Genomic DNA, 26803 nt, shown 5'->3' on the forward strand with positions numbered 1-26803 from the left:
GAACCAACGTAATCCACACTTTTTAAAGTAGGTACCGGCCGAGCAAATTACAGTAAACTTTAAGATGGCTAAATGTAACATCTTTCCACTTTTTCCATTTATCCAATACGCATCCACAGCTTATCATTTTCTGCAAATGTGTTTATTAGTAGCTCAATTTGAATGCAAAATTCCAAAAATTTCAATTACAGTTGCGACTCATTACTTCGGATCGTTGCAATCCGGATGTTGCGGTAAGCCGGCCAAGCCAAAGCTAGCATTACGTACTTTATAGTCCGGCAAATGCGAATATGATGGGCACGTTTATGGAAAAAGGAAATACCAGCAATATGCAACTGTTATGCCACATAAGTCATACGCACTTGACTAAAAAAACCATTGATATAAAACTAATTTAATTACATCATTAAGGGTCAGATTTAGGGATGTAATATCCCTGCATCAATTTGCATGCAACTGCAACGTGCAACTCTACTCTGGGTAACTAAAGGCGGAAATAGATTGTTTTTCGACGTAGTTTCATTGTAATACAAAATAATCGTAGGATTCCGTTCACAATTTTTACGCATTGACCGTTTTTTGATGTCCAAGTTGGGTCCATCTTTGTGGACGCCCTATAAAAAATATTAGGCAAAGCTTGGCAGCATATGAAATACCGACCTTCTACAGTTTGTGACAAAAAATTGTTACAAAATGCCTTTTCGTTTGGTGACGATTTGCAATTCTGCAGAAATCTTGTATGTCACTTTCAACATTCCATTGCAAATATCTTGAAAATGATTAATTCTAAGAAAGTCAATGTATTAATAAACTTGCATTAAAATCGAACATAGAATCCAAAAATGCAATAATGTATAGTGTATTCCATCGAAAATACGCAAGCAAGCATGGACTTCCGGTACAACCGGAAGTGTGACATCATAAAAATTATTTTAGAAGAGTACGCCCCCGTGCCGTTACCAAACCACTAAACTTTCGTAACTTTGCTACTCGTAATTCTCCCAAAACGCCTAATGGCCGTTCCAGATGGGACACCTTGGATTACCATCTACTTTACAAAGTCCTAAAACGAAACAATGCTATAATTACAATCATTCCGCGATATATCTTCACGCAACAGTGGGCATTTGCAGGATCCATTAAAAATTCAAAATCATTAGGTACTGTTCGACCCACGATTTGTGAATTTGCTTCGCCAAGGTAATCAGGATTTATTACGTCACGAGATATAAACGTCTGCAGAGTAACATGGACGTGGTGCTCAAGGTTGTCTCCTTATTAGTTACTTTAAAACCAGATTTTACGTGAACATATATTGCTTATCTCTAAGAACATCCCACGGAGATTTAACAGCTTCGAAATGCCACTTTTAATCTTTGCATTTTATGTCCCGATTGCTTACGAAATGCAATTTCGAAGATACGAACATTAACTAATTAAAGCTGGTGTAATCAATTCAGTAAATCAATTCAGTATATGTTTGCCCTTTCGTTTTAACTTTTTTTAATGCATATACGTCAAAAGAGTTCATTAATTAACGTTCAATATGTGCCGAGTTGTTTTGAATAACTTAAATTGATCGGTTACATAACTAACTGGGGAAGGTGCTAGTAATTGCAAACAATTAATTAGGATAAAGTTTTAGTCAACAACTTCATGTAAAGTACAACTATAATTTTCAGATTTTATGTACTTTCTATATTACGTATTTTTATATTTTTTTTATATTAAATTCTTTTTTATTTCATATTTTATTGGTGTACTGGGCAGTACTAAAAGAATGTACTGTGCCAAGATTTCTCGAACACTGACAGCTACTTTAAGTAACTCAAGCACTCTTTTAAAATTTAACACACCACACTTACCTCATGCAACACAGTAAGTATCTATTATAGTAAGCAAAAATAACTTACCAAAATTAGAGTGACTATAAAAATCTGCAGTGGTGCCATTACTTCTAGTATTGCTTTAGGAAACAGGCAATTCAGTCTTAAAATACCCTGAAAATAAAAAGAATCGTTAGAGTGGAACTCTGAATATCCTGTGAATATACACGGTGAGCTCATATTCATTAAACGAGTTTTATAAAAATGTTAAAAAATATTTCTATGAATTTCAATTTTGTGCGGTCAGCCCTACTTGGTTAAGGGCAAATTTCTACGACAATTTCAATTTTGAAAAATAAAACATTTGTTAAAATTTCTTCATACGTATTGATAAGGTAACCGTAGCAGTGTACCGCATGTGTGCCTGAAAGTCAAAATTTTTGTGGCTATTTGACATCGAAATGCCTTCGATAAAACTTCTTGTTGCATGTGAATATGCAAAAATTTTACCGCACATCTACAGTTAATATTTGCCCATGAGTTTATATCACCATGACCCAGCTTGACAATGTCGTGTGGTTCCACCTTTAAATCGATGCATGTTAAGTGAACCGTAATCTGTTCGTCTTTTATGGTGGGAACATTCCAGCTGAGTGTATGGAAATATTCAGCAAATGCTCAGCTATGAAACAACCCGTAATGAGGAAATAAACTGCGAAAAGAGTGCGTCAAGGACTAATAAGAATAAAATAGAAAAATAACCGCTAATAGTAAGCCAGCTCCTGTGGCAAAGACTGACTGTTATGGGAGGCAAGAAAATGATGTTCAAAGATTAATCCTCGGAATTTTAGAAGATCAATGAACCTTTAAATCGTCCAATAAAGGTGCCATATGAATAAGGTGAAATATGAAAGTCTGTGCCAGTTCAGTCTGTATAGTCTTGGGAGTGCCTTGCTCAAATCTTCATAAATATTGATTAAAATAATGAAACAAATTACAATTTGTAAAGAAGTGATTTTACCGCAAGAGTTAATCAAAATACTCGTAAATCTGTTGTTACTGAGGAAAGCCGTCAATGGCCTATTAGATGGAACCTGAAGTTATGTTGAGCCATAGGTTACAAGTTACCCAATAATAGTCATTATCGTTAAAATGGAAAGCATCAAAATTTTAAAATATGAAAGGTTATTAACATGAAATGCTACTTGTTATAGAAATTTTACTGGGATTTCCTGATCGATGCGTTAACTATTTGATCGTGGATAATGAATGAATGAATTGCGTCCCGTACTATTCAAATCGCTAACTAAAGTCTTAGAGAAGTTAACATGCACTATCGCTCATATGTAGAACAATTTTGTAAATTAGATTTTTTTTTAAAATATAAAAACACGATTTAATATAGTCCATTACATTAATTGTTAATTATAACTAAAAATAAATGGATTAATGTTGAGGTTTATTTATGAAATATTTTTAAACAGTAAATGAAAGAAATATTCTCAAACGTATGCGTGAAAGTAGAGCAACTAAAAAATTTCTTACGTTTCCCCTTACAATTACATCTTTTATTGAGTATCTAGTAGCATATAACTTATTTTTAATTACTTCCCGACCTCTGTTGTTCATAGACTTTTATAATATTTCAATATAACCTTCAGATATTGAAATCCAAGTGTTTTGCATTTTTTTGAACAAATTCACAATAATACTTGTTATTCTTTTTTCATGAATTCTCGTGTCAATGTCATCCAAAAGGTTCTCTATAGGGTTTAAATCAGGGCTCCGAGCCGGCCAGATCATTACATCAACGTTATGTACGATTTACCACTCTTTTATGAATTTAGAGATATGCTTCAGGTTGTTGTCGTGTTGAAACGTCCACCGAAAGTTAATATTTTCTTCTAACCATGACAGCATGTCATTCTTCAGAATATTCTTATAAACACCTTGTTTCATAATACCACATAATTTTTACAAATGGTCCAATGCCAAACCCTCCGACGCACCGCCCAAATTATAATATAGCCACTTCCACATTTAAACGTGAATTTAACATATTTCGAACCAAACCGTTCATTAATTGGTGTTCTAACCCAACGAATCCCATCTGAGTTGAGCAATTTAAATCGACTTTCATCTGAGGAGAGGACATTTTTCCATTTTTCATATGATTGGTTCACGTGGTCTTTCACAGAACGTAGTGTAGCCTTTCTATTTCTCTTTAAGATAAGACTCGTTTGCCACTTTTCTTCCACATAAACCAGCGATTTTTAATCTTCGTTTGGTGATACTAATACGGAAACAGAAGTCTTGTTGAATGCCACTTGCACTCTTTTAAACGGATCCTGGATGGATAACATTTTAATTTTTATGCCCGTCACTTCATCAATTTTCCATTGTAGGCCCACTTCGGAAGTTCATCTGAAGTTTTTCTATCTTTAAAGTTAGAAATCGCCCTTGATATTGTTCACTTATTTAAATTAAAATCTTTTACAACTTTACACTGCTTTTCACTACTTTAGCATTTTTCTAAGATTTTTTTTCTTTTAACTAAGATGGTAAATGAACACCTCTTGGCATCTTGAAATATTTTTAGTCAATAATATAAGTAGCCAAGTCGATATCTCACAACAACATAAATAAACAAATTGGTTGCTCTGCATAAGAACTTTACGAAAAAGAAAATAGGATGGAAAAAGGATATAAACAAAATGTATTGAAAATATATGTCGGAATAAAAGTGTAAGTTCCTTAGGATGCCGCACTCAGGAAGTAAAAATACACTCGACTAATGCTGTTGATTATATTAAAAGGAACTGCATTGACGCTTTAAACAAATTGGTATAAAGTCACTAATGTAGATTTCTAGAACAAACGCAAAGAACTGGTAAATCCGGACGAGCGTGCTCTATCACTACCTCTTTCTTCCCATTTTTCTTGGGGCATCAGTCCCTCCCAGGTTATCTTTTCTAATTTCCCCCCCAGCCCCGTTCCACCCGACCCGGTCAAGTTTCACATATCGAGTCTCTTCTTTATCCAAACCTAAACCAGTCATCCACCCATAAACTCATATTCAGCTGATTCTTAAAAACTCGTCACGAACCCTTAACTAATCATCAGGCCCCTTTTTCTCAATTATTTATTAATAACACATCAAAGCGCCGATACTTGTGGACCTTTTCAATATTTGAATAAACGAGAAATATATTTTTATTCATTCTAAAAAAATATTTTTTGGAAACATGCTTGTTGTAAATATTTAATTAGTTACTTTTTACATGTGGGAGATAGTGTAGATCATAAGAACTTGTATAATCTAATATTAACATGAAATATTCTATTAAATCTACATATATCATTTGTTACGTGAAAATATTGTTAAGTCGTAATTGCCTCATTTCAATATAAACGTAAACAAAATGTAAATGTGTCCAATAAACGAACACCATAACTTTATCGCTAGAAAATAGGCAAAATATAACAGGAAAGTGACTAAGACTGAACTTTAACTCATCGCCAAAATATATTGAAGAATGGCAGATTTTTCTCATTAATAATTCACGTTAATTAAATATAAGACTGTGTAATTGACGGAGGACAAGTGATGTGAGGGCATAAAGAAATAAAATAAAACAAGCAAACGATCAAATCATTACCTTGGAATAAAATAATGCCATACTGTTACAACAAACCATTAGATATCCGTGGTTTCTTGATACAATTGGAAAATCTGAGGCTCGATTCTTAAATACCAGCTGTCTCATAAAAAATGGGCGAAGCTGTAACTTAGTTATTTATAAATGGATTTTGAAAAGGTAAAAACCAAATAAATTAATTTTGTTTGGATTATTAAATAACGTCGAAGTTGATTTTTTAAAACTAAACTTCTTTTGCGTCAAGTATCAACTTCATAATTTTAAATAGGACTCGGTTTTTTTTAATTTTTTCAGTTTTTTCAAATGCCCATAGCGTCATAAGTAGCCTTCTAAAATTTTTTATTTATTATAATAAGGTATTTTCCTATTAGAAAAACGAATATAATAAAGACCTGTACCGCTTTACCGGAGTTTTTAGTGCTTTGGAAATAGGCTTCAAGCATGTCTGTAAACTCATTATTAATTTTTAAATATTTTAAACTCTTTTTAGTACTTGGCTGTTGTCGCTAATAACAACATTAAAAACAATAAATTATGTCTGCTGGGTTATAAATAAAAATAACAACATCCAAATTGAACATTTATTGTCACAGATGGTTCAAATTTTTCAATTTTTTTCTTCTAAAAATTATTTTAACATCAACTTATCATACATCATCAAATTCAGAATAACGCTTTCTATCAAGAAATGTACCAAAAAAATACGGAATTCTATTCAAAATTTTGAAATTGACACCTGAAGCAGACAAAGTTGAGTTAAAAAAAATCAACTTTGACGCTCAGTTTTAAGTTCATTAAAATCCCCTCAAAAATGAGTTACAGCTTAATTCGTGTTTTTATAAAACATCCGGTATACAGAGTAAGACATTATTGGGGAAAATGTTCTGTCTACGACTTTGTAAATGTTTTAGAACCGTATTGGCGGCAGTTTAATGAGTGAGTGCCCTGCGGCTAAAAAGCTAAGATGTCGGACTTAGCGTTGAAATCCGGACCTCAGACAAGAATCCTTCAGAGAAAATGTACACTATCTAGTTCTAGTACTGTGTTTCATCTAGAATTGTTGATCGTGTAGGATCGTAGGCTTTGCATAGACATTCCTAGGAAAAAGAAAAAATCTACCGAGAAATGTGGATGACCAACGGGAACGAATGCAACGAGAGGGTATCGAAAGTTTTTGGTTGTCACGTATTCTCCGACATAAGTACATTCACACTCTTTTAGCAAAATTATTTATGCATTGCGCAACTTCACACTGACGATAAGTTCCATCCTCTCTGAGTCATGAATGTAACGAAATCATTAATGAAATATATGGTTAACGCGAGGAGAAAGCTCGCCTTTTTGGCAGACATAATATACTACTAATTTTCATACAATGCTCATATGTGTGCAATCTTATTATTTGTTACATAGGCGTAATTTATATAACATCTCTCTACATCCCTGTTATTTTTCTTCGTCATAACACTCCATCGCACCTAATTCTAGAGGAAGGGCCCAAGAATTGAAGGAGAATATTTAAATATATGAAAAAAAACGAATTTATCGGTTTTCCAGAATATTTTCTCTTGTTATTATAATTAACTAAAACACGTTAATTCGGAAGTTTTACTCGGTACCTGTTCGGTAATCGATTTCCACTATCGTGCATGTAATATTTATGCGCTAATGCACAAATTGATAAGAGCTATTACTGGTATTAAACCTCCATTCACCAAAAGAGGAAACAATCACCTAAAAAAGTAATTACTTTCTAATATAACAGATCTAATCTACCCTATAGACAGAAAAGGAAAGTACATGTATTTATCAACTAGGTCACACTCAACAACAGCCTTGATGAAAGCAAAACGAACAGTCAATAATTACATCATTCACCATGGTATTAAACAATCAAGCACAATCATACTGCAATTACTCATTACCATGTCTCTGATGGCCCAAATTCTTTTACCATTTATCTAGAAGAGTGAATCGTATACGTAATTATAGTTTGTTAATGATATGTATTTCATGCAGTTTAGAAAAAAAATATATGAAATATGAATTTTTCTATATTTTCTCAATATGCAAATTCCACTGTCGCAAGATTTATTTTCAGATCTATGAACATCAATGGTGAATATAGTGTTGTTCATGCTGAAGAGAATGACATGTACCATATGTCATTTGAGTGTGAAACATGAATGAATGACACACACATGAATTTGAGTATTAAAATCAGATGAGAACTAGAGATATACATTACATTGCTTAACTACATTTATTATTATTATTATTTACTAAAGCGTTTTCATTTGAAACCACACCACATCGTTTTTGAGCCATGTTTTGGGTCATTCCTATTGCCCTTAAGGCACGAGCGTGAATGTTACGTACGAGCCACAGGCGAGGGCGGCAATCATGCAAGACGATTTTGTAAAGAGAATGGAATTGTCAGATCAAAATTCAGCATAAGCTATAATAATGTCGCTGTTGGGCTTAAGAAAATGTTGCTGCTGAGACCAGGAAGATTAGAAAAGATGCACGCATGGATAATAATACATATGCCCAATTTGGTTCACTATTTTTAAATCCAGTTTTAACAGGTGCAAACAACAGCCCATACCGAGAATCAAATAGATCCAGCGTTATCTATCCCAACGAACGTAATCCCGTATCTAGGTTACTGTCCTAATATCACGTTGATATCTTTAGAATATGAACATGTGTTACAGCCTCCGTTTCGGCTTGAATATCGAAAAAATAACTCTATATGGACAACATATGGTGTAACATTAATCATAATTGTCTAATTATCAGTTTCAAGACTTAAAGAGGGCAAAAGCCATAATAATCAAATACCAATACACCAATTACCACTTCTTTTCAATGTTTACAAACCAAAATGGTTCGGCAGCAGCAGTAGTACGTAATATGATTGCCTTATTTTAATTCGCTTTTATAACTTGCCATAAGTGATCATAAGGAGGATTTGAAGAAATTATCCACGCAACAGATTAGTTTAAGTAAGCAGCAAATATGGGTGAATTTACTCCCTCTTGCGCTGTATTTATTTAAATTATATTGGAATTTATGTTATAGTGTAATTTATAATATATTATATTGTATGCAGCATGTTGGTAATGGGTTATAGAAATAAAACTCCCTTTTTGTTTTATGTCATATGCAGTGTGACCCATTGGATTTGGGGTCAGTCTGTAAAAAATTTATTGATGGTGCGATTTAGTCCGGATTTTTTTTTAATTATAAAGCTTGATAAAATGCACATTTTCAGCGAAAATGGCCTCGTTGGTATAACATTCATGGCCTACAATGACAGTTTCTAGGTGCAAAATTTTAATAAATCATATTAGGGACTTTTTTAGAAAAAATCCGTGCACGCCACTGGATTGACCACCTCTCAAAACGGGCCTGTACAAAATTTCATCGAGAAATTTTAAATAATAACGATTTTGTAGAAGAATTAAAAATGAACACTCGGTATTTGTTTATTTTGAAAAATTCATAGTAGGCTATGGGGGACAAGTGAAGTGTTTAACTGTCAAACAAACGCAACAAGCGTCAACATCGATAGTGGAACTCATTTGTGCTTGATGCAAATTAAATGATTAATCGTGATAATTGTGGAAAATTCGAGTGTAAGAGGAAAAACTGAAATTGTTCGTGTTGTTGGCGACAACGTGCGCTCGGCAACAGAAGCTGCGGCAGAATGCAGAATTCAACATCAGACATCCAGATAGACCGGTAAGCCGAAGTAACGAGACAAAATGGACGTCGTAGAGTTTTTCTTTAAATAACAACCAAGGTTTGGAATATTTTAACGACAATCCCCGAAATAGTATTGAAATGACTAGTTTGGGCCTTTATATACCCAGAGAAAGTATAAGAAGATGTAAGTGAGTACCCAGTGTGCATTTTTAATTCTTTTACAAAATCGTTATTACTCAAAATTTTTCATTAAAATTTTATACATGCCCGTTTTAAGGGGTAGTTAATCCAGTGGCGTGCACAGATTTGTTCTAAAAAAAATCGCTAATATGATTTAATAAAATTTTGCTTCTTGAAACTATCATATATGTTATCTTCGTAAAACGTAAATATAAAAAATCTGAAGATTTATCTAAATTGTGCCATTAATTAGGTTAGTGTCGCCTTTTAGGGTTTAGGTGTCCATAACTCAACAGAGCACTTTTTGAGAAATTAAAAAAAAAACGATTTAAAAAGAAAAATTTCAAAACCCTGTAGCGAAAAATTTGAGTCGCTCCGGACATATATTGAAGAGAGAGAAACCGCACCTAGAAATATTAACATGACATAAAGGAACACTGTATATTATATAGGGTGTTCCTTATGTCAACGCCTGATGTCGTTCCTTAATATGTGCTATTCAAATATCGTTTCGACCTCTTAGATCTAGACTAAAGAGAAGCGCGATCCTGCCAGTTTTGTTGACACCAACACTTCCCACATAACAATTATCTATTGCATGTATCAATAACCTGTGACAAAAAGATTCTTAATAGGGATAGAAGAACTATTTTAATTTTTTGCGCACAAACTGTTGGTTGTATGAAAAAATTATAAGGGTGAAAAAAGTTTTTAAATTATAGGTAGTACATATTTAAAACCTTTTGTTGGAATCGACTATTGCAGGAAAAAGTTCTGAAAGAAATTAAATTAGGGGTTCCTGCCCTCCACGGACATGAGTCAAAGAATGGACACCACCACAAAATATAATTCGACTAACTGCTAATAAGTATCAAAATTTAATTTTGTAAATTTACTTGTTATTAATATATAAATATATTATTTTCCGTCATTGCGCCACTCGAATATCTTGACAGAAATACCCAAATTGAAAAGTTTCATACGAAATCCCGTTCTAACATGGTGGGTAAAATACCATGTTAAAAGATTTGATCATAATTCCGAAACAGCGTGTATAACAAAAACAATATCAAGTCAAAAATTTCAAAGCACTACTCCAAACATTGTTTTACCTTCATGATAATAAGTAACCTAAATAAATCCTTAGCTGAGGCCGAAATTCACTGTAAAACAAATAAGAATATCACAGCGGGTAAACGCATTCACTCGCGCTATGCAAACATACACCCGATCTAATTTTTCAACATTTCCCGTATCCCGAATAACGTTTTATGTGCTCTTTCATATTCTTGATTATTTATTCTGTTAATTGGCAGTAGATGTGTTACAACGGTCATTAAGTTACGCGATGTTACATGCTGCGGAAGCAGTGAGATTTTCAAACACGAGAGTAACTGCACCACGGCGCTACAGCAACTTCTCGTTCGTGACTTCGACTGTCTGCCTTGAGTTTGGGTTGGATTTGGTTAATTACCGTATACCAACGACTGAGGTTGAAAGCAAAAGCTGCGCCAACATTGAATTCACGACTTACGCGCTGTTGCAAAGCTCGGCTACGACCCGCGCCGACACGCCATTTTCTTAAGACCTTGGATATACCTACCATACATATGCAGGGTTTTTTTGGTGGTTTATATAAGGTAAATGTCCCACAACCTTTTCGAAATGGTATGTCACGTGTATTTTTGTCAGCGTGACAAGGAACCCAACATTTACAGGGTGATTAATTGATAATGAGATAACCAAAAATTGGAAATACTACAAGTCAAATGGTGACGATTTTAGAAAATGTGCCTTATCTGAAAGTTGATAGTTTTCGAATATATACGGGTGTCGAAAATTAAAATTTTAATTAATGTGTTTGCTATTATTCTAAAAATATCTAGATAAGACACATGATATTTTCAGAATAATAGTTGTCGCCGTTTAAAATACATAACTTTTCAAATTTTCAAGTGTCTAACCTAGATATATTCAGAATAGTAACAAAAAAAATTATTAAACATTTTAACTTTAACAACCTGTATATATTCGAAATCATCAACTTTTGAATAAGACATATTTTCTCCAATCGTCACCATTTGTCGTACAGTGTCTTTAGCTTTCAGTTGTCCCATTGTTAATGAATTACCTCCGATGGAACGAACCCTCACATATTTAATTTTTAGGTTCTCTATTTTTTGTTGATAATTTCTCTAATAATTCTTATACATATCTATCTCTAGTGGTTACTGAAACATCAACGCCGTTTTTTACGAATTTGCTCCATATAACGGATTATAGGATGTAAAGAAATGGTGGTTCGTTAGAAAGAGCTCGTTATGTTCTATCAAAAATGTGTAAGAAAATCCATTTTAATTAATGAAGGTGTCTTTGGAGGGCGTTTTATTGTGAAATTTGAAATTTTCGTAAATTTCTTACAAATATCAAATGGAATCATATGTGTTTGATATTTTAGTTAGCAAGGACATAAAATTTTACTTATACCTTAAAAATTTTAACTCGATATTTCTATTTGTTTAGAAAATATGCCCGTTTTTATTCGGAACCCATGGCGCTACATTATGCATATCACGCTTGGTGGCGACCAAGCGTTAAATTTTCAAGACTTTTACCGATTGTATCATTGTTATTGGATGCTCAACATGATAACACAAAATCCAAGGTTTTCATTCGATATATTATGGACAAATGAAGCTACCTTTCATAGTGGCGAACACGTAAATTTGTACAATACACATTACTGGTTTCATACCAATTCTCATTGGTTAGAAGAAATGCAAAACCAAGGGAGATGGTATGTCAATGTATAGTGCAGTACTTTGAGCTGAATGGAGCCAAATATTTAGATTTTCTTCCGAATTTTCTACTTCTATTACTAGAAGAAGTGCCATTGGAAATTCGGCGAAATATTTTTTTCAAACAAAGTGAATGTCCAGCCCATTTTTTTCAAAATATTCAGCAATTCTTGGATAACATTTCCCAACAGGTGAATAGGAAAAGGTAAATTATTCCCATGACGACCTAGGTATTATAGTCAATAATGCAAATTATTTGTTTTTTCAATGTTAATTCATTTTTAAGTCTTTCGACTTAACCAATTTAGATTTTTACTTATGGGGGAGATTAAACCAGTTAGTTCATGTCAATAACCCAACAACAAAGGAAGACATGGTCTGAAAAATAAGAGACTGCATGCAAGGCATCTCCGCTGCAAAGATAGAATCTGCTGTTTCGTCAACCGCTGAGCAATTGCGCATGTGTATTTATAATGACAGGCGCTGGTTCGAACATTTGGGACATCATTAAAAAATCATAATAATAAACCTCATCGTATATATCCTTGAAGATATGGTCACATTTTCCAAACATCCAGAATACGTTCGCAACATGTAGACAGTCTTCGTATGAAATACTCATTTTGGGAAATAACGACATAAAGAATGCAAAGAACAAAAAGAGCTACAAACGCGATTGTTTTGATTCAAATCAATGTAGCTCTATCTGCGATCAATTTGAAACTTAAACAAAAACATTAAACTCGTTTTTTCGTTAATTTCAAAGAGAGATTTTTTTTACTTAATTAAACAAAAATTCTATGGTTTTCACATTTGACGTGAGGGACGAAGCTTACGGACGATTTTTGGCAGAAAACTTTTTTGTGTACAAGAGTTCAAAGTATTAGAACTTGTGAAAATATTTAAGTTATCTGCACGGATAAAGAAAAAACAGATGTTTTGAATGAATTTATCGTACCTCAAAATCTCCCTCTTTATACTAAACTTACAGAATTGGGATTATTTCGTACCATATAGAATGAAAATAAGTAACTTGTGTATGAAACAAGTTTTGCTAAATCGTTTTACTTTCTTGCCCCTTAGAACTTCACACCGATTTGTATCATTGCCGTGGGGACACCCTGTAAAGTAGTTCTATAGGATTCGAAATGATTTTAAATTGCTTTCGATCAAAAATTGACATGCATCACTCTGTCGTGACATTTCTGTAATTTTAATGTTACGTTTTGCCATTTGACAAATGACGTACAATTTGTAAGGTTATGGGTTGATTAACTATCGTTTTGTTGCCAGTCACCATTTCCTATAGGGTTAGATAGTGTTATAATTTACATATTTGCTGCAGCAGTCCAGACTTCTCAAAATATCTTTATCCTTTTGAAGCTCCTTAAAGATATTTGAGAATCATGGGTTTCGTGAAAACCGTCACGGATGAAGCCAACTTTCAGGCAGAGTTAGCCAATGCTGGTACCAAACTAGTGGTAGTAGATTTTACTGCTAGCTGGTAAGTGTATCATATCATTTCATGAGAGCAACTCGTTACTCATCAGCCACTTACCTTCCCTAAGAACTTACACTCAACATGTTTTTTGCATAATCAAAGAAATATTAAAGAGACAATCATTTTATGAATACTGTCGTACATAAATATTTAAAACTCCGAACATTGAGCCATTTCTCAAATATAACCTGTTTATGTGATATGCATCACCTAACTTGAAGCGATTTGAAGCATGACTAAATTAGTTTTCTAAAGAGTTTTTTTTTCACCAGAAAAAAAAAACACTCAGCAGACTTTGTTGTTTTGATATTTTAGGTGTGGACCATGCCAAAGAATGGCACCAGTTTTTCAACAATATTCTACTAAATACCCCAAAGCTGTATTCCTAAAAGTTGATGTTGATCAGTGTCAAGAAACTGCTGCTGCACAAGGAGTGTCAGCAATGCCAACTTTCATTTTTTATAGAAACAAAGTGAGTTTTTTTATTATTTTTTTAGAAATGTGGTAGGTTAAGTTAAGTACATATCAATAGTTCTGACAATCTACATTGTGCTTGGCATAGATGAAGTCTCTTTGCAAGAAAAAATATTGTCAATTCATAATTATAATTCTTATTCTTAGTTTTGCTTCGGCTTATTGACTCAAGACAAAAGGTTGATTTTATTTAAACCAGTATTTTACCATTACTATTTTGATTTAAATCACATACATAGTTAAACAAATCTTAACTAGCAAGTTCAAAGTTCAGTACCTATTCAAATTAAAGTTAAATGAATAAGTTGCAACTTTTAATTTTATTTTGGAAAATTTTAAATATCTTGAAAACTTTTAAATCCAGGTAAAAACATTATACATAAAACATGTTTATAACACTCAACAGAATTGAAATTTGATATAATATTCACGGTGATCCATTTAAAATAAGTGAGTTGACATTCATTTCTGGCATAACTGCAAGTGATACTTTTCTAAAAATACTTTTAATCAATAGATCACCTCCATTTTAGTATGTTACCTGTATTTCAACCTTTTTCCTAGTCACAGTTTTCAAGATACAGATAGAGACCCATATTTATAGGATGCCTTGTATATGATGGACCCTGTACATGTTAACTATTTTTATCTGTCAGTATTGTAAATTATCTATTCCAATGTCAGACTAAAATTGAGAGACTTCAAGGAGCTGATCCAACTGGCCTGGAAAGCAAAATACGCCAATTCTATGGCTCAGAAGAAGGAGATGATGGTGAAGGGATTGCAGGACATGTAAGTTGTACTTCTTCTATCAATGAAATATTTTTAATTACTGAGGTTTTTCCTACAAAAGTTTCTAGCAGTTATATTTAATGTTTGGACATTGTTTCTGAGATTTTTGAAACATAATTTCACTGATTTAAGAGTAAACAAAAAAAATACATGATTAATATGCATTTTATTTTCATTATTTTCAGATGGATTTGTCTCCATTTATCGCAAAGGCCCAATGTGAATGTCTTAATGAAAGTGATGAACATCCACTATCTCATGCTCTGACACCTAGTGGCGGTTATTTAGAGTCAGACTGTGATGAACAACTAATTATTTCCATAACATTTAATCAGTCAGTAAAAATCCATAGCATTAAAATGAAGGCGCCTTCAGACAAGGGGCCAAAGAATGTTAAAATTTTTATTAATCAAACTAGAACTTTTGATTTTGATCTGGCCAATAGTTACACCAGTGTTCATGACTTAGAGTGAGTATTATGAATTTTTTTTACATGTCCATATTGAAATTATGTTTAATATATGTTTTAGACTAACGAGTGAAGATTTAGAAGGAAACCCAATCAACTTAAAATATGTCAAATTCCAGAATGTACAAAACATTCAATTCTTTATAAAAGACAACCAATCTGGAGGACAAGTAACACAAATTGATCATTTAGCGATTATTGGTTCACCAATTAATACCACAAATATGAATGATTTTAAACGAGTTGGTGGTAAAAAGGGAGAAAGTCACTGAAAATTATAACAATGTACTTGTTTTGTGGTAAGATTTTTTACAATGATACATTTTATAAATGATATTGTTATTAATCTAATTATCTGGGTAGATGTAAAAACACCGTTATTCATAACTTTGTAAGTGAATAAAAAGATCTAATATAAAAAATTCAATTGTTTACACCTAAATCCAATGAGATCCAAAGAGACGCTTAAATAGAAGATGTTTAGCTTTTGGAAATTAGATTTAACTTGTGAATGTGAAACGATGACATTTTATTTTAATATTCATTTCTATGGCAATTATCAAATTGAATGAGAATAAACTTGAGTTCCTCAAGATTTTATTAAATTTGCTGTGAATGAAAGACTCGTAAAAATTTGTGTAAAAACAATATAATTCAAAGACCAAAGAAATCATACTTTACCTACGCCAATTGCTACCTGCCTGACTTCCTCCATCTATGTTGATTTTCTATTGATTTAATATTTTCCTTTGTTTCTTTCTTAATATTTTGTACAGCATTTTTGACCTGCATATTTTTATACTCCACTTGCTTGTTATCTTCTTCTTCTTCAAACAAGGCACTCACCTCCATTAACCTATTGTTCTTTTGTGAAAACACAAAGTTTAGTTTCTCTTGCGCGTCTTGCTTCACTTCAAATATTGTTAACAATCCTTTGTCGTCTAATTTACTTTTTTGGGATTCTAGGAACCACGCTGCGTTCCTCACCTTGATTTTAAAACGATCTAGTTCCTCTATACTGACATTTTTACTAACATTCAATCCCCTTTCGAGGGGGTTGACGATATAAAGTGGGCTATGTTCTGGTTTTGTTATTGAAACGGCTTCGTTGAGGCAAATCGCTTTCTGAGAGAAATCGAATTGAGCGTAATGTTCGAAAAATTCCAGCAGTAAAGATTCAAGGGAATCTGTATTTTCATTCTTTAAATTTAGATTTTTTATGTTTCTCACGAATGTTCCGTTTATTCCTTCTTCGGTAATATATTGATCTTCTGGACCTGGAAAATTTAAATATCTTTCAATTAGATTATTGAAACAACAGACATTGTATCTTTTGTTATATGGAATAACTTAATCATTGGATTACATTATTAAAGTATTTTGATAGAAATGGAGACAAAGACGTGCTTACGGATAGTTCACGAAAAACTATGTATGAATTGCGTAACAACGCCTGGAAAATATGAAGTACATATATATGGTAGTGCTTATGAATTGTGATACTCAAAAGACATAAGTAAAAGGTCATTGAAAAATAAGTCTAGTTTAATTAATAAATTAATGTATGCAAATCTGTGGTATTCGCAATATGGGGTCTTAAAATAGTACCATGGAAATTGTTTCAACTCAATAAAAACTGAATTGCCATGTATTAAAGTTTTTTGAGATATTTAAGAAAATGGAAGTTCCATCTTACGTAGCACAAGTCACGAAAAAAAGGTTTAAGTTTGACATTGAAACTTAACATTGCCTAGAAAAGCTAAATAGACAATATGAATAACACGCACGCGTAATTGGAGTTCTTGGGTACTTTGCATATGGTTGATCAAAATTATATTTGATGTTCAAAAATGTTTTCACCTTTTAATTAATCTCAATTGGTTTCAAATGCACTTACCAGCTAGTTTTATTAAATGATTTAAAGTAGGTAAGACTGGCGGTGAACGCAACGGTTTTTGTAGGAATGCTAGAACTAACAATGTCAATGCAAAGTTTGATATCCATTTTCCGGGTGTCGTGTTTGTTAGATATATCTCCTTTGCCCATTTTCTAATGGCAAAAACTAGCGGTCTAACCCTTGGATCTATTTCACCCATAATGAATAGAAAGTCAGACATATACACCCCACTCCTGAGAACAATAATAATTTCTGTTTAGTCGGTCAAATTCCAAATATTCATACACTACTTACATATTTGACATTGAAAGATCACATTCAATGTTAGTTAGCTGTTGATGGTATTTGATAATTGGCACCTTAGCTTGTAATATCCTTCTTATTTGGGAACAACCAGGTAAAAACAAGTTTAGCAAGTCACCAACAGTTTCCATATTTCGTTGGTTTGTTGATCGCTCCGAACCTGATGCAGCTTTACAATGATATACAAGCCTACTGGTGTCTTTTTCCTAAAAACCGCTTCAAATTTCAGGTTGTTTTAAGTTAGATATAGGTCAAAATTTTTTGTAGAAAGATAATTTCTAAATGTTTATTGAATATTTAGTAGTTTCATGTTAATGGCCATCTAATAATTTATATAAAAATACAGGTAACAGTAAAATTTTAAATGTTAATTTGCACTTTACAAAAACGTGAAAAGCTTTTCTAAAATTGTTTTTCCAAATAGTTTGAATTGTTGTAATTACCTTCTCTGATGCAAGTCTTAAAACAATATCCAAATCACAACCCATCTTCCCAAATCCATTAACAGAGGATCCAAATGGAAATGCACACACTTTCGGAAATATTCCAGACATTGCACCTTCCACTTGTTTAGCAGTCAAAAACCTTAACCTTTGCCCAAGATCATTTAATCTTGTTAAATTGTATAATTTATTAATTTGATCTGAAACCTGTTTATTATTAGGTATTTTCAGAGTAAAAAATCTCATAAGAAGGAATTATTTATTAATGGACATGTGATAGTATGCATAATATATAAACCTCAACAGTATGTACATACTTAGGATCTGCCATTTTAATGTATCACTAAAACATAAAAAAAAAGGGGAAGGTCTTAAGGCAATCTATAGTATTTGATTATTTTTATGATCAGTTCATGATTTTTTTACATGAAACGCAAATAGCAGATGATATTGAAAAATCAAAAACTACAAAACTAAAAATAAGTTGATTTACAAACTTACTGTTTTGCAATGCTTTAATGTTGCTCTCAACTCGTTTTCACTTATAACTTTTGTCCCATTTTCAATGGACAATTTAGCCTGCTTACTTTGTTTCAATTTTCCTAATTTTTTCGATGCAGCTCTAAACCACAGAAATTGTGAAGTAGCTGGAACATTTTGATTGTCTTGAGTATGAGTGCTTGTTTCTAATACCTTTTTCACATCATCTTCAGATGAAAACTCAACCAATATAAAATGCTATAAATTGAAAGCATTTGTAAATTCATTAGTTGCAAGAAGCAATTAAATACCATTGCTTCAGAACCTTCAGAATAATGAAACATATTCTTCACTTTTCCAATAGATTCACAGTATGTTGAAAGTTCTTTGTATGACTGTGCTGACTGCACTTGTATTAAAACACTTCTTGAGGCTTGAGAACGTCTCATTTCAATAACTTTCATGAATGGCATGAAGACATTTGTGCTATCATCCTCTCTTGCTATAAAATTATTTACATTTAGATTTAACATCAGCATGCAATTCTTATACTAGAGTTCTGGACAAAATTATTGCATATAAAACTAGCTCATACATACCCTGTTGGCAATATGTTTTCAGATCACAGCAATTGTAAGATTTCTCTGAAAAGAAGCCCTGAATGACATTACCTATTTTAAAATAGCTTCTTCTGGCTTTCCACAGAAACATTTTCGAGGATTTTCATTAATTAAATAACTGGGTAGTTTGTCAAGTTAGTTAGCTCTGTGCAGTGCAAACAGAGTTTTACTAAGTTAATAATAAAATTCAATAAGTCATTTCCCTTATTATCATTTACTCTCTATTAAATTTTCCATTTTCATTAACAATTCCAACTTGTAAATTATCTTTCCCAAATTTCAAAGAAAATTTTCATTTTCTGAGGTTATGTCATGCACATTTTTACTAGGGATGGTTAAAATCGATAAGTAATATGTTACATAGCTGGACGCTTATCGATTTAAAGACTGAATTTGCTGAATCAGTTCTTGGACTGGCAAAAGCTTTAAAGAAGGAAACATGATCAGAGATGAAACTGGACTAAAGCGAAAGCAGAATAAAAGGCGATAGTTCCGCTCAACACTGCTCGCTCTCTCAGATTAACAATAAAAGCGCGACCAAGAAATTCGAACATCAAAACTCGAAATCCTTTGCAACAAGATTTTTTTTTTCAGTGAAATCCCATACAAGCTGGTTGCACGCCTGTATGTATACACTAAATAAATAAGCACTACATTCTTATGTATTGGAAAAAGCGCCGCGCTCATTAAGATATCAGTATGAGCGTCGCTTAACCGCTATCATGAAATGGACTTTACTTTTACATGTATTAAAATTTTGAACGTTGTTTGAATGGAGTGGGATAGTGGCTCTAGTTTGAAACAACCTTAGTACTTCTTTTTCCTGGTTATATATTAGCTCTGTATTCAAATATAGTATAATAGTCTTGTAGTTTGTGATGTCAAACTGTTTTATAATGATTGCGTGCTTGTGTTTGATTCCGATAGATTTCTTTTCTTGAGCATACAGCACCACTAATTGACAGTAATGCGCGCTTGCTATATTACTTTCTGGTCTAGTCAACAATGGAAGCTTCATTAGAAAATGTCAGTTTTCATTAAATATCAAACGTCAAAGTTAAAAAAAAATATCTAAACAAAAATAATAAGAACCAATAATAAATACTTAATAATAATCCGTACAAATGTTCAAAAATATGGAAGTAATTACTTAAAAGAAACCAAACCATACATTAACCACAGGAAAAAAATTTATGCTCTGCGTCCTGTGTTACATAACTTAAATTTAAAAGGTAATGGGGAGATTTGAAAGTTAAACACCTTTAGTATACAAGGAAGCACATACTCTTAGTGAAGTGATGCAATTTATCTGCTAGAAAAGTGAATCTAAGTCCCGGGTGTCAAAAAGTTACTTAATAGTGCAATTTTTTTTTTACTTACATACATGAAGTAACCATTAAAAAAACACTAAAAGATATTATGACCACCGAACATAATGGAAAACTTCTTCAGGAAGGCACAAAGAAGAATATTGTCAACTTGTTTTCTAAACAAGCTGACTGCTCATATGTCTCTTGCTACTGGTAAGTAATTTAATGATTAAAGAGTGTTATAATTTTAAATCATTTAAAATGTGAGTAGATAAGCTCTTTTGATTTTTTTTTTAATTTCTCACACTACTCCTACAGTTTTTGAGATAATTTACTAAATTTTTTGCTATTTGTTACCTATGGTGGTCCACAAGTTTTGATATGTCTAGAGAATTTAAAAAGCAGTCAGTTAAGCTCCTTTTTACTATCTAGACTTTTTTTTGTTTTGTCAATAATTCTTTAATCATAAAAACTTGGGTTCCTCATTCAATTTAGAAATTATTTTTGTATTTTGCACTTTTGTTATATCTGCAACAGATTTCAAGTTATTTGAAAATGTCTTTGAAATAGTATGTCATTAATAAACATCTTATTCATTCATAATTTAAAAATCTAGAAAATTTTGAGGCAGCCATTCAAATCAGGAGTAAAATAAAATAGTTCAGGTTATTTGTAAAGTAATAATGCCTTAGCTTATTATTATTGCTTGCTTTCATGCAAATATTTTTGATAATTTTGGAAACACTTATGCTATTACCCCCTTCAACATTTTTAAAAATTGTTCTTTCAGAGACTTTATCAAATTAATTGAAAATGGTTACAAACAACAACATTGCAAAAGATAATAAAGCTTCTAAACTGAACGTAGATTCCAAATTTGTGGGATCAAACAGTCAGTATAATACCTCAAAAAAGTTATGAATGATAAAAAGAAGCTCGACTGTCAAAAAAAAAATCATCCTGTAGTTTTTGAAATCCTCTTGACGTGTCAAAAATTGTGGATCACTGTAAATAACAAATGGTAAAAATTTTCATCAATTATTTCAAAAACTAAAGAAGCTATGTGGGAAAAAAATCAAAAACTTTGACATCCTGTGTTTCAAAAATGAAGAGTTTGTCAACATATGTTTATATGATAAACTGAATTTAAAATGAGATACTTTATCGAATGCCATGGTCCTGCTTATATAAATTGACTCACCCTATATATCCTAATCTGCATTTAGTAGAAACAACTTAAATTGGGAACCTATGTTTTTTTTCCACTGTCAAAATTAAAACAATGATTTATTTCTTTTAGTGAAGAAAATGTATATAAGCTTGTAGAAGAAGTAACAAAATCCTATCCCAGTGAACTTAGTAAATGCTTTGTAGTTTTTATATCAAACCAAAGCCAAACTGTACCTCTATGGAAACAAAGAGCTGGAAAAGATGAAGATCGCTTGGTAATCTGGGTAAGATTCAAGCTCAAATTTAACATTATGTATTATATCTATTGACATTTTTTTTCAAGTTGCTATTTATTTTGCTAATTATTTAACATAACTAAAAAGAAATAATTAATTAAAAGATATTTAATATTAATTTACATAGGAGTTCCTGTTAATATTATTCATGAGGCTTGCAAAGTGTATTATGACAGCTATTTAAAAACTAGTAAATACAAAAGTCCTGTTTTAAAACACTTAGGTATACAGAGAAAATTATGACATTAGGTTGATCAGGCAATTAAAGTAAATTAATAGCTGTCTGCTTGAATATGTCATCATTAATTTTTAAAATATGCCATATCGACTTCTTTAAAAATATTACTCAGTCAGCATAAGTTAATTCGTCATGAACTAATCGATTTTAATGGTAAAAATATTAATAAAATTACTCTTTTTTTTTAAATGCCTTTCGTTTTGTATTAAAGACATAAGGAAGATCACATAACCAGGGAGGTTTAGTGCCTGATCTCTAATAATTCCATGCTTTAACTGAAATAATTTCCATCATCCAGTCTACTAACTGTAATAACCTGGACTTGTATGTATAGTTTTTTGAAAGGCAATAAATTTTGTAGACTTTGACTAAAATTTAAATGAAATCTTGATAGAAATCTTGTACCTATCTGTGATTGAATTTGTCATATTTCAGGACTACCATGTGATATTTGTGTACCATCCAGAACCAGAGAAATGTCTAGTTTATGACTTAGACTCTGAGTTGCCTTTTCCAACTTATGTCCATAAATATGTAATAGAGACATTTAGGACAGATCAGATACTAAAGCCAGATTATTTCAGGTAAGTTGGTATTGTACATAACAATTGATTAATAAGTTTCATATCAGATAATATTTTTTCATATGATCATAATGTTTAACTTGTAATGACTACTTATTAATATATATATAATATTTAAGAAAGGATGTCTTGCGAAGTAAATTTTATAAATCTAACACTTTGATTGTTCTATTTTTTGTCTCATGCCTCTTTTAATTTTTACTGCTGATACTGAATTATTTGTTGCAGGTATTTTAGAGTCATTGGAGCATGTGAATTTATAAAAGAATTCGCATCTGATAGGCGTCATATGCGAAGACCAGATGGATCTTGGATTAAACCACCACCAAATTATCCAGCAATTATGGCTACAAGTAAGTACTCATTAAGTGCTTAATATTTATACGAATCGTTGTTTTTTAAGGAAATAATTGAAAATATGTAACCAATGAAAAAAAAACAAAAACATTTTTTAGGTGTTAAGCAGTGAATTTCTGGCTAAAGCTAAGTATTTCTTGTGGATTCGATATTTTGAAAAAGTTGCAACTGAAAATGTCCCCTTTTTAGTTTTATTTTATGATAGAAAGAAATTCCCAACTTAAAAAACACCTTATGGAACTATTATCCTTTATTTCTTTTTTATTTCATTAGAAGTCATTTTTCGTTTCAGATTCAATTCATAATCTTGAAGAGTACATTCAAATGGACCATAGTAAAGGACCAGGGCAAGTATTAAATCTTACTCAATTCGTTCAGAGATTTTATAAACCTGCAACATAATGAAAATAACGTTGATGTTAAGCTTCGTTATGTGTATCCGCATTGAAAAGACATAAACATATGATCGTTACTAACTGGCAATTTATCTATATTTGACAGAATATATATATCTATGTTTTTAAATTGCTTCTCAAATATGAAATTTATATGTGGCACCTTTTCATAGATGTATAATCCTTGATTCTAGAATAATCGCTATTTAACGATCTATTTACCAAACTATTGATACTGTGACTGTCAATTGGCAGACTCTTTATACATATATGTACTTATTTGGCAATATTTATATTTGCTTCCCCTCTTTGATTGACATTTGATCGACTTCAGGAGGGAATGACCAATAATATTTGCATAGAGCAGTCTGTATACGTATTGTTGCCATATACCAAATACTGAATGCTTGCTATTTAACATTCGCCGAATCTCGCACATGTAACTCTGGCTTAAGAAAAAAAATTCTTAAAGTTTCTGAATAATGTTTAGATGGCGTTCGTAATTCTAACACAACTTATATCGCTGCTGTAGTTGCCCACATACGATTGTGTACAAATCTTTAAAACCGGTCGGAATATGAGTTGGAGTCTTAAATATGAGCCCGGAAAGATTGCCGGGTTGATTCTCGTCAACATCAATCTTTGGTTCAATGATGCAATCTCAATCATCATATGTTTTTGAGATATTGTTTTACTTATCTTTAATAGTAAACATACATACTTATTGAAGATGATTATATGTTATAATAAAAAAGCCATTACCACTATATGCCATCTAAGATTAAGTCAAAAACTTTACTGTTATTTGTAGTTCTAAGACTGCACTTTGCCTTCCATTTTTACATGAATTGTCCGATATATCTGTATTCTGTAAAAATTTACCTAATTTCCAATTTTAAATGTTTATTGTACAATGTTGGTTTAGTTGAAGTTTATAAAGTATGCAAAATAAGAGTTTATACGTGATTTTTCATAAATGTACGAACTATTTATTGTTATGGCCTAATGTTTACTGTAAGAATTTTAAATGTATTATATTATAATATCTATTAACACGTTCGTTCTCGTGCTATTTTTTGCTGTTTGTTATAATCCAACCTTATACTATATTTAAGTTCCGTGGGTAAAATCGGAAAAAGTTAAGTACACCAAGTCACATATTAGGAACACGAAGACGCAGGTAAACGATCATGTTAGAAATTTGTGACTGGGCATATGGTCAATTTTCCATACAATATGCCTGTTATCACACCAATGTAAAATCGGATCCATATCAATAAAAATTTGTATTGTGCGTTGAAATCGACGCGCATTTTTGTGTGTGTGTAAAGATTTTTATTGATATTGACTGTGCGCCGTACGAATTTCAACATAAATAATTTTTTGACGAACACACGCTGTCGACAGTATTGTCGGTTTTTCACTTAAATTCAAAGAGTTTTGTGTCACACAGTCATACCAATGTGGACGTCGTTGTTAGTTTATCTGAACTCTACTTCGATTTTTTACATAAATATTTATTGGTTGCAGAATATGTTTGCTCACTAGAAGAATAAATGTGCTTTGTTTATAATCTTATATCAGCATTTATATTGAAGAAAAAAAAATTAATAAGACTAAAAAGGCTGGTGCTATTAGACGAGCAGATTTTTTTACATAGAAAGCAAAATAGTCATGACAAAATAGAAAATAAGGGAACAAAAAAAGAAAAAATAAGGAAATAAAATAATAAAGAAACAAAATAATACAAAAGAGAAAAGACACAAAAAAGAAGGGAAAAACGTACTAAAGAAACAAAATAATAAAAAAGAGAAAAGACACAAAAAAGAAGGAAAAACGTACTAAAGAAACAAAATAATAAAAAAGAGAAAAGACACAAAAAAGAAGGGAAAAAAATATTAAAGAAACAAAATAATAAAAAAGAGCAAAGACACAAAAAAAAAGGAAAAACATACTAAAGAAACAAAATAATAAAAAAGAGAAAAGACACAAAAAAGAAGGAAAAACGTACTAAAGAAACAAAATAATAAAAAAGAGAAAAGACACAAAAAAGAAGGGAAAAAAATATTAAAGGAACGAAATAATAAAAAAAAGAAAAGACAAAAGGAAGGGAAAAAAATACTAAAGAAACAAAATAATAAAATAGAGAAAAAACACAAAAAAGAAGGGAAAAAAATATTAAAGAAACAAAATAATAGAAAAGAGAAAAAACACAAAAAATGAGGAAAAACATACTAAAGAAACAAAATAATAAAAAAGAGAAAAGACACAAAAAAGAAGGAAAAACGTACTAAAGAAACAAAATAATAAAAAAGAGAAAAGACACAAAAAAGAAGGGAAAAACGTACTAAAGAAACAAAATAATAAAAAAGAGAAAAGAAAAAAAAGAAGGAAAAAAAATATTAAAGAAACAAAATAATAAAAAAGAGAAAAGACACAAAAAAGGAGGGAAAAACGTACTAAAGATACAAAATAATAAAAAAGAGAAAAGACACAAAAAAGAAGGGAAAAACGTACTAAAGATACAAAATAATAAAAAAGAGAAAAGACACAAAAAAGAAGGGAAAAAAATATTAAAGAAACAAAATAATAAAAAAGAGCAAAGACACAAAAAAGGAGGAAAAACATACTAAAGAAATAAAATAATAAAAAAGAGAAAAGACACAAAAAAGAAGGAAAAACATACTAAAGAAACAAAATAATAAAAAAGAGAAAAGACACAAAAAAAGAAGGAAAAAAATATTAAAGGAACGAAATAATAAAAAAGAGAAAAGACACAAAAAAGAAGGGAAAAAAATATTAAAGAAACAAAATAATAAAAAAGAGAAAAGACACAAAAAAGAAGGAAAAACGTACTAAAGAAACAAAATAATAAAAAAGAGAAAAGACACAAAAAAGAAGGGAAAAAAATATTAAAGAAACAAAATAATAAAAAAGAGAAAAGACACAAAAAAGAAGGAAAAACGTACTAAAGAAACAAAATAATAAAAAAGAGAAAAGACACAAAAAAGAAGGAAAAACGTACTAAAGAAACAAAATAATAAAAAAGAGGAAAGACACAAAAAAGAAGGGAAAAACGTACTAAAGAAACAAAATAATAAAAAAGAGAAAAGACACAAAAAAGAAGGAAAAACGTACTAAAGAAACAAAATAATAAAAAAGAGAAAAGACACAAAAAAGAAGGGAAAAAAATATTAAAGGAACGAAATAATAAAAAAAAGAAAAGACAAAAGGAAGGGAAAAAAATACTAAAGAAACAAAATAATAAAATAGAGAAAAAACACAAAAAAGAAGGGAAAA

General features: G+C 31.3%; 4 protein-coding genes across 6 annotated transcripts in view; 2 read left to right on the forward strand and 2 right to left on the reverse strand.

Moving 5' to 3' along the window:
• The window catches only part of pio (piopio), a 35398-nt gene extending 24529 nt beyond the window's left edge, over positions 1-10869 (reverse strand). The window contains exons 1-2 of the mRNA XM_066283132.1: positions 10489-10869; positions 1914-2000 (exon numbers count right to left, since the gene is read on the reverse strand). Coding sequence (XP_066139229.1) covers positions 1914-2000; positions 10489-10494 — 93 coding nt within the window. The 5' untranslated portion in view covers positions 10495-10869. The remainder of the gene's footprint in view (positions 1-1913; positions 2001-10488) is intronic.
• Positions 10870-13429: 2560 nt separating this feature from the next.
• On the forward strand, positions 13430-15832 carry Txl (Thioredoxin-like). The gene is made up of 5 exons (XM_066283110.1): positions 13430-13678; positions 13991-14147; positions 14834-14941; positions 15127-15410; positions 15472-15832. The coding sequence occupies exons 1-5, from the start codon at positions 13581-13583 to the stop codon at positions 15680-15682; spliced, it is 858 nt and encodes a 285-aa protein (XP_066139207.1). The 5' UTR covers positions 13430-13580; the 3' UTR covers positions 15683-15832.
• A 211-nt stretch (positions 15833-16043) lies between these two features.
• Positions 16044-19473, reverse strand: MTPAP (mitochondrial poly(A) polymerase). 2 transcript variants are annotated; one of them, XM_066283109.1, is made up of 8 exons: positions 19133-19473; positions 18845-19035; positions 18555-18791; positions 18054-18260; positions 17602-17816; positions 17308-17540; positions 16257-16687; positions 16044-16196 (listed from the first exon to the last, which is right to left on the reverse strand). In XM_066283109.1, exons 1-8 carry the CDS (start codon positions 19242-19244, stop codon positions 16104-16106), a joined length of 1719 nt encoding a protein of 572 aa, XP_066139206.1. In that variant the 5' UTR covers positions 19245-19473; the 3' UTR covers positions 16044-16103. The 2 variants fall into 2 exon arrangements, with proteins under 2 accessions (XP_066139206.1, XP_066139205.1); XM_066283108.1 differs by having other exon boundaries at positions 16044-16687; positions 19133-19472.
• A 718-nt stretch (positions 19474-20191) lies between these two features.
• tun (tungus) lies at positions 20192-25081 on the forward strand. Of its 2 annotated transcripts, none has more exons than XM_066283147.1 (5): positions 20192-20676; positions 21838-21917; positions 22603-22751; positions 22980-23104; positions 23401-25081. In XM_066283147.1, the coding sequence occupies exons 1-5, from the start codon at positions 20589-20591 to the stop codon at positions 23508-23510; spliced, it is 552 nt and encodes a 183-aa protein (XP_066139244.1). In that variant the 5' UTR covers positions 20192-20588; the 3' UTR covers positions 23511-25081. The 2 variants fall into 2 exon arrangements, with proteins under 2 accessions (XP_066139244.1, XP_066139242.1); XM_066283145.1 differs by having other exon boundaries at positions 20195-20676; positions 21764-21917.
• Positions 25082-26803: the final 1722 nt, after the last annotated feature.

This window comes from Euwallacea fornicatus, chromosome 6 (assembly GCF_040115645.1).
Source record: "Euwallacea fornicatus isolate EFF26 chromosome 6, ASM4011564v1, whole genome shotgun sequence".
NCBI lineage: Eukaryota > Metazoa > Arthropoda > Insecta > Coleoptera > Curculionidae > Euwallacea > Euwallacea fornicatus.

Coding starts and splice junctions, on each gene's coding strand:
- Txl (XM_066283110.1), top strand. CDS start 13,581: ATGGGTTTCGTGAAAACCGTCACGGATGAAGCCAACTTTCAGGCAGAG. Junction 14,942..15,126: donor GTGAAGGGATTGCAGGACAT/GTAAGTTGTACT, acceptor CATTATTTTCAG/ATGGATTTGTCTCCATTTAT. Junction 15,411..15,471: donor ACCAGTGTTCATGACTTAGA/GTGAGTATTATG, acceptor TATATGTTTTAG/ACTAACGAGTGAAGATTTAG.
- tun (XM_066283145.1), top strand. CDS start 20,573: ATGACCACCGAACATAATGGAAAACTTCTTCAGGAAGGCACAAAGAAG. Junction 22,752..22,979: donor CTAAAGCCAGATTATTTCAG/GTAAGTTGGTAT, acceptor TATTTGTTGCAG/GTATTTTAGAGTCATTGGAG. Junction 23,105..23,400: donor TCCAGCAATTATGGCTACAA/GTAAGTACTCAT, acceptor TTTTCGTTTCAG/ATTCAATTCATAATCTTGAA.
- MTPAP (XM_066283108.1), bottom strand. CDS start 19,244: ATGTTTCTGTGGAAAGCCAGAAGAAGCTATTTTAAAATAGGTAATGTC. Junction 18,261..18,554: donor CATTAAAGCATTGCAAAACA/GTAAGTTTGTAA, acceptor AATAATAAACAG/GTTTCAGATCAAATTAATAA. Junction 17,817..18,053: donor TAAGACTTGCATCAGAGAAG/GTAATTACAACA, acceptor AGCGGTTTTTAG/GAAAAAGACACCAGTAGGCT.